This window comes from Chrysochloris asiatica, unplaced genomic scaffold (genome assembly GCF_000296735.1).
Source record: "Chrysochloris asiatica unplaced genomic scaffold, ChrAsi1.0 scaffold00064, whole genome shotgun sequence".
NCBI classification, from domain to species: Eukaryota; Metazoa; Chordata; class Mammalia; order Afrosoricida; family Chrysochloridae; genus Chrysochloris; species Chrysochloris asiatica.
In genome coordinates, this window is record NW_006408582.1 from 7,846,794 (window position 1) to 7,857,416 (window position 10,623).

The 10,623-nt window shown below is 42.1% G+C and overlaps 1 protein-coding gene across 2 annotated transcripts in view; it reads right to left on the minus strand.

The window, feature by feature from the left end:
- PTK2B (protein tyrosine kinase 2 beta) overlaps nt 1-10,298 on the minus strand; it is an 86,483-nt gene extending 76,185 nt beyond the window's left edge. For both annotated transcript variants that reach the window (XM_006864355.1, XM_006864356.1), the window contains exon 1: nt 10,049-10,298. In XM_006864355.1, the coding sequence (XP_006864417.1) occupies nt 10,049-10,252 (204 nt within the window). In that variant the 5' untranslated portion in view covers nt 10,253-10,298. The remainder of the gene's footprint in view (nt 1-10,048) is intronic.
- Nucleotides 10,299-10,623: the final 325 nt, after the last annotated feature.

The window sequence follows — 10,623 nt, forward strand, 5'->3', positions numbered from 1 at the left end:
GGGTGGGGGGCCAGGACTTATTTACATCATGTTTAACAACACAGAGAAAGCACCACAGAAGGCTATTACATTTGCATGGGAAGAAATGGAGAATTTAAACAAAAACATGAAACCAGCAAGTAGACATTGAGTATATTTTAGAAAGATGCCATCAACACACTCTGCCCCAGAGCGATTCTCCACTGCTTCTGTTTGAACAGACACAGCTACATGGGGGTGTCAGAATTTTAGGAAAGATGCTTAGCATATTTGAAAGGACTGATGATATTTTGAGCTCTACAAGGGTGGCGAAGAAGATACAGAGCTGGAGGTAAAAAAAAAAAAAATCAGTCGAAGGGCAAAGCCAGGCTAGATAAAGTCAGGAAGCAGAGGACTGTAAGGCACAGACTCTGTGGCTGAACGTTCACAGCTGGATGGCCAAGTCCTAAGACAGACCCTGATGATGAAGGCCTTCAGGAAGATGAAGCCTGAAGCAGTAATGGGCATGGTTTGGGGAAGATCTCTGCAGGAAATTCACAAGAAATAAAAAGTCAGGAGAAATGGCGCCCAGAGACAACCGCCACTGCCACTAGATGGTCACCCACTTCAGATGAAGCGTGGCTGTTCCTCAAGGTTCAGGCCAACACTTACAATATATTCGAGTTACAATGAACCACGGTTGCGACTGTCTCATTTTTTTTGTTTTTGTACATCTCATCATTAATAACATGTACTTATGTATTACATACAATATGCTGAAGTTTCTGTTCTCGGGTATTCACTCAAAGAGGTTCAGCTCTATGACTGTTCAAAACACTGCCATAGAAATCTAAATCAGGGGTTTTAGTTGCTTGAAAACATGGACCCAAATGCTGATCACTTTGCTAAAGTCAATAGTAATATTATGGAAGCAGTGAGATAGTACCACAAAATGTATGAAAAAGAAAAGGACCCCATAATGACAACTCTCTCTAATTTTCTGACTAGAAATGCCATCCCATTTCCCAGAGATAATTCAGCTGATCCAGAGCTATCCACGTGTGGAGTTATTATCACCCTGGCATTAAACTCTCCTCATTCTTGGATAAAATACTTACAATGTGTGTTTTAAAAAAATACAAGTATGTAATACATCTGTAAATGTATACTAATGAAGATCAAAAAACAGTATGGACTATACCTCATTGTAAAGAAAACAAAGATTCTCACAATTGGATCTATCAATAACTCCCATGATAAATGGGGAAAAAAAGATTGACGTTGCCAAAGACTTCATATTACTTGGGTCCACAATCACCACTTAGGAAATAATACTCAAGAAATCAAACAACATATTGCATTAGGCAAATCTGCTGTACAAGATCTCTTTAAAGTGTACCAGGGCAAAGATAACAATTTGAGGACTAAAGTGAGCCTAACCCAAACCATGGTATTTTCAGTCCCCTCATGTGCATGCAAAAGTTGAACAATGGATAAAGAAGACTGTAGAAGAATTGATGCATTTTAATTATGGTATTGGAGAAGAATATTAAAAGTACCATGGATTGCCAGAAGAACAAGCAAATTGGTGTTAGAAGAAGCACAGCCAAAATATTCCTTAGAAGCCAGGATGGCGAGACTTCATCTCTTATACATCACATATGTTATTAGGAGGGATCTGTCCGTGAAGGACATCACGCTTGGTAAAGTGGAGGATCAGCAAAAGAGAGGAAGACCTCCCAAGGAGATGGATGGACACAGTGGCAGCACAATAGGCTTAAACAGCAATGATTGTAAAGTTGGTGCAGGACTGGGCAGTGTTTCATTCTGTTGTACACAAGGTCGCTATGAATCATAATAGACTTGAAGTCACCTAACAACAATAACAACAAAGTCACATGAAAATCTACAAATCTAACTACCAAAGATACATCAATATCAGTTTATAAAGATACTGACAATAAAAGGCAATAATAATAAAAGCTTTAAAAAAAAGGGGGGGGGGACAGAAGGAGATTTAAGTTATGTCAGAATGTAACTCCAGTATAAATTGGAAAGTACCTATATATGTTCTCACAGGCCATATTCAGATTTCTTCCCATTAGAGCACTTGTCTTAGTTTGTAAAGGTTCATTCATTGTCACAATAATGGACATGACAACAGTGAGTATGATAACATGCCCAGCCTGTTGCTGTTATGATGCCAGATACAAGGGGCACCTAGTAAATATTTACGGAGTGAAGAATGGATTATTCAAGGACTGTTTCCTAAGTGATCTCACCCACAGCCATGGTTCCAGTCACCTTCTAGATGTTGACTACACTCTAATGCCTCTCTAGCCTCATCCTTTCCTCCAAAATCATATGCTCAATAGCCTACTAACATTTCCACTTGAAAAATGTTAAAACCTCTCAATCATATTTGACAGCTCCAAAACAACTTGTGAATCCCCCTACTCCAGTGTTTTTCATCTTAGTTAATGGAACCACTGTCCACCTGGATTCGAGTTGTCATTCTTTTGTTTCGAAGCTTTTATTGTGAATTGAGTTGATAGTTTAAATGGAAGAACATCGGTTTTGCATTCATCCTATCATATTTTGTTTCATTGCAATGATTACAATACCCTCTATGCATCATCATTTAACAGCATTTGCTTTATTTTTTTCTTGTGTTAAAATTCTATTTATTCTTTTTTTATATAGTGTTTTATTGTGAATTATGTGATAGTTTACATGGGAGAACATTAGCTTAATATTCATTCTATTGTATATCGTTTCATTGCCATGATTACAATCTCCTCCATGCATCATCAGACAACCAAAAGGTATACCATGCAAGCCTGCCCCTCGGTCGTCAGTACACAACCCCTTTACCTCTTTGGGTCTAAAGTCCCCTGCCACTCCATTTCTCCACGTCATCGTCACTGCCTCCATCTCTGGCATCACTGTTTCTCTGGGTAGGGTCCCACACTCTGCTCTTCTCCCTTGATGGTCCCAGGGACCTCTGCTCCTGGACTGCAAAGTCAACCACTCCCTTCCTTTTGTTACAAAACATCTACCTTTACATTTCCAACCCTCACAGTCAGTCCTGATAACAATTATTCACTACTGTACCACAAGAATCCTATCCCCATTTCCTTTCATCAGCCCTGCCCAGACAGATTGGATACTACTCAGTGGATATTCTACCTTCCTCTGTACCCTCTGGATCTAAGCTCCCTCTTGAAAGCCTGTAAACCAGTCACTTCTTGCTTTTGTAGCCCCTTCCCCCCCGCCCCCCATTTTGGATGGCCAATGTCTAAGTTGCCCATCCCTGTCTACCTTATGTATTGAGGGGGTGGGAATGATCCTCACTGTAAAGATTTGTTCCCTCTTTTGAGCTACTGCATCCATAGGTGTAGGTCAAGTTCATCAAATTGTATCAGATTACTCTTTTTTTCTTCTTTCTTCTTCTAGTTGAGTTCTGATCATCCAGCCATTGAAGCCAGGTCAAGTGGGTATTATCTAACAGTATTTGCTTTTATTCCCTCTGTTTTCTTGTTTGTTTGTTTGATGTACACAAAATCCCTCAGGAATATATAATCATTTAAACAACCCAAGGGCACATCCTGCAAGCCTGCTTCCTGGCTGCCAGCACACAGCCTTTCTCTTTCCATGAATCTAGAATCCTCAGCTGCTCTATCTCTCCAAGCCATCACCTCTGTCTCCATCACTGGTGTTACTGCTTATCTGGTTAGTATCCCACATTCCAATCATGATCATGTTCTTTTTCCTTGATGGTCCTAGGGTCCTCTGTTCCTGGAACTTAAGATTAACTACTCCCTGCTTTACGCTACAAAACTTCTACCTTTACAGTTGTGAGGGTCGCAATTAGTCATAACAATCACTCACTACTGAATCAAAAGAATACTATCTCCATCTCCTTTCACCAGATTATCTAGACAAGATGAAAACTACTTGTAGGTATTCTACCTCACCCTGCCCCCAACACACACACACACACATACACTCACACACACACTCACACACACTCTTAAACTAAACTTCCTCTTGAAAACTTGTAAGCCAGCCACTTTGTGCCTTTATAGCCCCCGCCCACCCCTCTCAAACCCATTTTAGGTAGCCAATGTCTAAGTTGCCTGTCCCTATCAATGTGAAGACGCATTCCCTCTTGGTTGATATTTTGAGCTACTACATCCATAAGTATAGGTGCATCCATAAGTATAGGTCAAATTCATCACATTATAGTAGTTTATACTTTTTTCTTTTATCAAATTTCTTTATTACTTATAGTAGAGCTCTGGTCATCAAGCCATTGATGCTAGGTCAAATATCTGCAAATTTGGGCATTCTTATGCATCTCCCCCCATTTCATATCAGTTGGACGCTTCACTCTCAGCTCTAGCCCTCTGTGGCTAGGTCAATGTCCATAGGCTCAGGAGTTCCCACATCTCCCCAAACTTTGGACCAACCAGCCCTTCCTCTTCTCTCTCTCATCTCAAGGTTGACAGGAGTCTATATGGAAGGTGGTCAGGGCTGTCATTCTTGACCCCTCCCTCTTCCTCATTCCTGCATTTCTAGCCCTTCACCAAAGCCTTTCATTTCCATTTCTAAATCCTCTGAATTACAATCACTGCTTTCCATAGATTACAATGGTTAAGAGTACAGGCTCTGAAGGGGGGTTGCCTGTGTTTGAAAAGATATTCCACCACTTACTAGCAATTTGCTTAACTCCTCTGCACTTCAATCCCTTACATATAAGATGGAGATGATAATGGTATCTACTTTATAGGTTTCTTATGAGAATTAAAAAAGGTGATACATATAATGTACTTTCAAAAGTACTAGCTGCTATCTTCATTATGAGCATCACCATCTCCATGACTACACCATAGCCCAAGGTACCATAATCTTTCATCTAGATCACTGCAATTACCACCTAACAGCTCCCACATCCACTCTTGCTTTCCTCCAAGTCATTTTTCACTATGTAAACCAAGCAATCTTTACCAACACAATTTCATGTCACTTATATATTTAAAATATATCAGTAGCTTTTCACGAAAGATGAGGTAATGACCAACATCTTTAAAGTAATTGAAACAACTAACCTGGAGCCCTTTCCCAGATAGGCTGCTCCCTCTGCCTGAAGTAGTGTTCATTTTGCTTCCTTCCCTTTATGGTCAAACCTCTTTGAAATATTATTTATAAAAATACTTAAGTGTCTCTGCTACCTATCTCCTTCTCAACCCACTGCACAAAGGCTTCGTCCCTCATGCCAACACTGAAATTGTCCAGGAAAATGTCTGTGGCATCTGTTGTTGAAGTCAATGTACCTGTTTCTATTCTTACCTGACCTGTCTTTTCTGCCATCTGACATTGCTCACCACTTTCTGAAAAGCCTTTTTTGCCTTAGGCTCCCCTGACTTTGCTCTGGTGGTTCTCTTCATCTTTTCTTTGGCTGATTCTGCATTTTCCCTTTGTTTGCCCCTCTTTCTTTAGCTACAAAAGTTGATTTCCACAAGTTCCTAATTGAAACTCCTTTTCTCTTCCCTAGTCATTCTTCCTGGATGATCCTATTAATTTGCATGCTAGCCATGAAATAATATATCTGGCTCCATTTTCACTCTTGAGCTCCATTCCCATGATCCTCCATGGGAATGTTTCAGAAACACTTCAAACATATGAGTAAAGCTGAAATGTCACATATACTTTTCCTATCTCTGTTTGCATCTCAATGAATGGCAACAACACCCATTCAGCTGCCCAGGCAAAAACCTGAGTCATCCTTCTCTCTTTCAGTATTCTGTCTCCTGTTGTTGTTAAATGCCTTCAAGTAGATTCCGACCCATAGCAACCCTGTATAGGGTTTCCGAGGAGTGACTGGTGAGCTTGAACTGCTGACCTTGCAGTTCAAACAGCTTTGCAGTCTGGCGTATTAACCCACAGCGCCACACCAAAGGAGCTCTGGTGGCCCAAACTTAAGCACTTGGCTGTTAGCCAAAAGGTTAGTGGTTCAAACCCAACCAGCAACCCTGCAGGAGAAAGATCTGACCATTTGCTCCTCTCAAGATTACAGCTTAAAAACCTCTAAGAGGCAGCTCTACTCTGACACATGGGTTTGTTGAGCTAACCCAACAGCACACAATACAGCAGCTTTAGTTAATTATAAAATTATGTTGGCTCTGTCTTCTTGTTGTTAGGTGTTGTCAGGTGGGTTCTGACTCATAGCAATCCTATGCACAACAGAACAAAACATTGCCCAATCCTGTGCCATTCTCACAATTGTCTCCTTGGTGGTGGTGGTGGTGGTTATGTGCCGTGGAGTCAGTTCCAACTCATAGCGACCCTGTATAGGGTTTCCAAGGTTGTCAGCCTCATCTTTCTTCCACAGAACAGCTTAGACACATTCAAATCTATAGACTTTTCTCTGCTCCAACTACCACTCCCTTAGTTCTGGATTTTGGAGTCCTGGTGTGGCGCTGTGGGTTCATGCGCCAGACTGCAAAGCCATTTGAACTGCAAGGTTGGCAGTTCAAACTCATCAGCTGCTCCTCAGAAACCCTATACAGGGTTGCTATGGGTTGGAACTGACTCGATGGCACTTAACAACAACAACCACCTGCATTATGGAGTCCTTGTGTGGCGCTGTAGGATAAGAACTGAGGTCAGCTTGAATTACAAGGTTGGCAGTTCAAACTCACCAGCTATGAGTCAGCACCAACTCGATGGCACTTAACAACAACAACACCCTTGCCCTCTGGGTAATCCTTTCTCTCTCCAATCCTTCTTTGCATTGCTGTCAGTGTTTAGGGAAGGCAGTTCCCTAAGCAATTTTCCAGAGAAGTAGTGTTTCAACTTTAAAAAAAGAAGGGTTTCTTAGTAAATAAGAAGTGTATTACTTATGAAAACATGACTTCTGTGACCCTTTCTTAGTGATCCACCAGACAGTGCAGCATGTTCAAGACTCTGGAGAAACCCTGCAGCAAAGGAATCTGTTCAAAATTGTTTCAACCAATCATTTTCTCATAATTCTTTGACCACAAAATCTCTTCTCCTCAGCATACTTTTTAACATCTTGCACAACACTATAAAAATCAAAAGAAAACACAAACCGACTACCATCAAGTCATTTTCAATTCATAGAGACTCTAGAGTTTCCAAGGACATAAATGTTTACGAGAGCACACATGCTTCATCTCTCTCCCATGGAACAACTGGTGAGTTTGAGCCACCAATCTTATGGCTAGCAGTCTAACGCTTACCTATAGTGCCACACTACATGTGGTCTAAAAGTGTAAATCTGATCACCTTACCTCTCTATTTAAAAACAAGACACATAAATGGATTAAAAAAAGAAAAGAAAATCTCAACTTTATTCTGTGGGCAATTAGAGATACTTAGAGATTCCCGAGCAAAGAAGTAACCTAATATTGACACAATCAATAGTTGTCAGTTACAGAGCCCCCACCATGTGCCAGATGCTTCTCATCTATTACTGCTGATGCTTACAACACTATGTTGTTAAATGCTGTCGAGTCAGTTCTGACTCATAGCGACCCTGTATAGGGTTTTCAAGGAGCGACTGGTGAGTTTGAACCACCAACCTGGCAGTTTAAACCAATCTTGCGAACCAGTGCTTATCCTATAGTGCCACACCAAAACTCCACAACAATGCTATAGATGAACGCAACCCCCAAATGAGAAGATAAAGACCCAGGTTGGTTAAGCATTGGATCTAAGGCCATTCAACCAGTAATAGTGAAGCAACATTTGGCACTGAATATTAAGTGGCTTCAAAATCCACTGATGTCAAGTTGATTCTGACTCATGGCAACCCTGGAGGACAATGTAGAACTGCCCCATGGGATTTCTGAGATGATAGCTTTTGTAAAAGCAGATTGTCACATCTTTCTCCAGTGGAGGAGCTGCTGGTGGGTTCAAACCACTGACCAGAGATCCCTGATGGGTTTTAAATAAAGGGTTTTTTGTTTTGTTTTCATTAATCAGGTGATATTTTATACTCAGGAGATCCTAGAGACAGGACTATTGGAAGAATTAGATATAAATTCTTAGAAGAAAGGCATTTCTTTCTTCTTTGGTCTTCTTCACCTCAGTCCCACGTCTCTTTAGATGACGCCTTATGCACTAACAGCCATTCATTGCCTCTTCTTTAGGCCCATTGTAATTATCCCCCTTAAACTGCACAACAGGGCATCACTCAGCTAGGGAAGTCTCTCCCCTGCTTAAAAAGTGTGTACTTCTCCCTTGTGCCTGCTCGAGTCCAAATTTCTCAGCCTGATGTTCTAGGCCCTTCATTATGTGCTGTCAACTTTCCCTTCCAGTCTTGACTTCAATTACTTTTTAAAGTATAACTCATGCTCCAGCCAAACCAAACTACTCAGTGTTTACCAGCCTTCCTGCCTTTGTTCATGTTGTTTCCTCCACTTGGAAAGGCCCGTCCTCTCGCTAGTGCTGCTTTAAAAAATCTTCCCTATCCTCAGACTCCTTTTCCATGGCCAACTCCATATGATATGTCCTAAATGGAGTCCTGGTGTGGAAGTGTAGGAAAAACACTTGACCACAAGGTGGATGGTTCAAATTCACCAGCCGCTCCTTGGAAACCCTATACAGGGTCACTATGAGTTGGAGCTGACTCAATGGCACTTAGCAACAACAACAACAACAACTGAACCAACCACATGCTCTGGTTTTCTTTTTTCAGCACAAAAAGACAATGAGTGAGGCGCTCCTAAACTTGTTAATTGTCTTCTGAAAAGAAAACTAGTAAAACCTGCAATAAAGGGTATCAGTTATCTAAACAAATAAAAACAAAAAATGACACACTCAAAGGAAGAGTTAAGAAATGGGCAGTTAGGTGGACAGGAAATAAGAAAGCATCTTGAACAAGGTGGCCAAGGCTTACTCTCAGCGGACGTAACAGAAACCATAAGATGAGCAAACAAAGCCCTAATCAAATCAGTCACAGGAAACAGAAGCATTCAACCTAACCATAATCAGTTATAGCAACTGGCCAAGACAGTGAGCTAACCCATTACAGTCTGTTCTGCGTATAGAGGCACAGTAGTGCTGGAATAGAAGGAAGGCAGGCAAGGTGATGTGGCTTAGTCTGCCACCAACACCATCTAGAGGAGACACTTGCTGAGTTTGGGGGACACTGACTTTCAAGACACAGGATGTGTTGGCTATGAGATAGAGATATTTCACACAGCATTCTCAGACCTGGTGAGTTTCCCCAAATGTCTCCTGCTTTCCTGCTTAAGTTCCAATCCCACCAAGTACCCTTCTGAGAACCAAATAGGTTTTTCCTTACATCATAAGAAAGGAATATTCTGGGCAGTGAAAAAGGGCATTCCCCACTGAATCTACCCCATGGGGCTGCTGGGACGATTCTGTGTGCAGAGAATGATGTAGGCCAGCACAAAGTGATTGTTCAATAAATGCAGGTGATGAAAATCAATTTGCATCTGAAACCTCTGCTTTCAACGATAATTTCGTATAACTGTGGCTATAGTGGACTGGCTTCCTGGTGTCTACGTGCCCAGATGATAATGGGTACCTGGACCAGATGCTATGACCCTGAATGAGAATGAATCAACTGAGGTTCTGACTCAGGAAGGGTCTGGCATCCACCTGTCGATCCTCGGGCATCTCAATCTCTTCTTCACTCTCAAAAAGCCCTATCACCTCCATCCTCTAGACATCAAGCACACATCTAACACCACTTTTGTTCTGTTTTGAAGCAATCACTGGTGAATCTTTCTAACACCAATTTCATCAGAATATATGAACTCTTTGAGCATTAAGTATCAAACATCAGAAATTCTTAATGAGTTGAACTGAAGAAAAATTAAGGCTATAAAACTTGCACGGTTGGCTCTTAAAGTAAGAAGTATACCCCTGAAGACCAGGGCAGGCAATACAAGCTGGGAACATCTGTCCTGATATCATCCCAACACCTCATCCCAGCAGGTAGCCACAGGTAAACTAGCCAAGCTGAAGTGCTCAGCTGCCCAGGAGGGAGAGGGGCAGACAGACAAATGAATGAAGCAGGTACTTCCACACTTACCCGGATCTCTGTCTGTACGGTGCATTTGACCAGTTTGAAGTTCTTCCCGGGATTGAAGCTGTTACTATAGAAACAGACCTTAAGGATCCGCACGTCTTCCTTTTCCACATCTACGGGTACCACCACCATGGGTTCTGGGGGGCCTTCGGGCCGGCACAATGTGCCCACCTTCACTCGACTCAGGGGCTCTGACACCCCAGACATCCTCTCAGACAGCAGCTAAGACCAGCACATCGCCGTAGAGTCCAAGTCCTGTGGAGACAGCAGAGGCACAGTCCTGGATTAAGTCTCTCTGTGGATTCACATGCCTCATCCCCCAAGGGCAGCACCCACCATGCTCGGAAACCTACACAAACCACCCATTCTTGTGTTCCCCCAAGTTCCCCTTTCAGGCATCCTGCTTTATTGACTGGGGAAGCTGAGGCATGAAGCAATCAGTTTGTATAAACAGCCAGGTAGAATCAGAACTCGGAGCTGTTGAGCTTCCCATCTCTCTTCTAAAAGCTGTTCCTCTCCATCACATTTACCCTCCCACACTGTGCTCCTGGGCAAGGGGCCCACATTTAGCAAAAGCA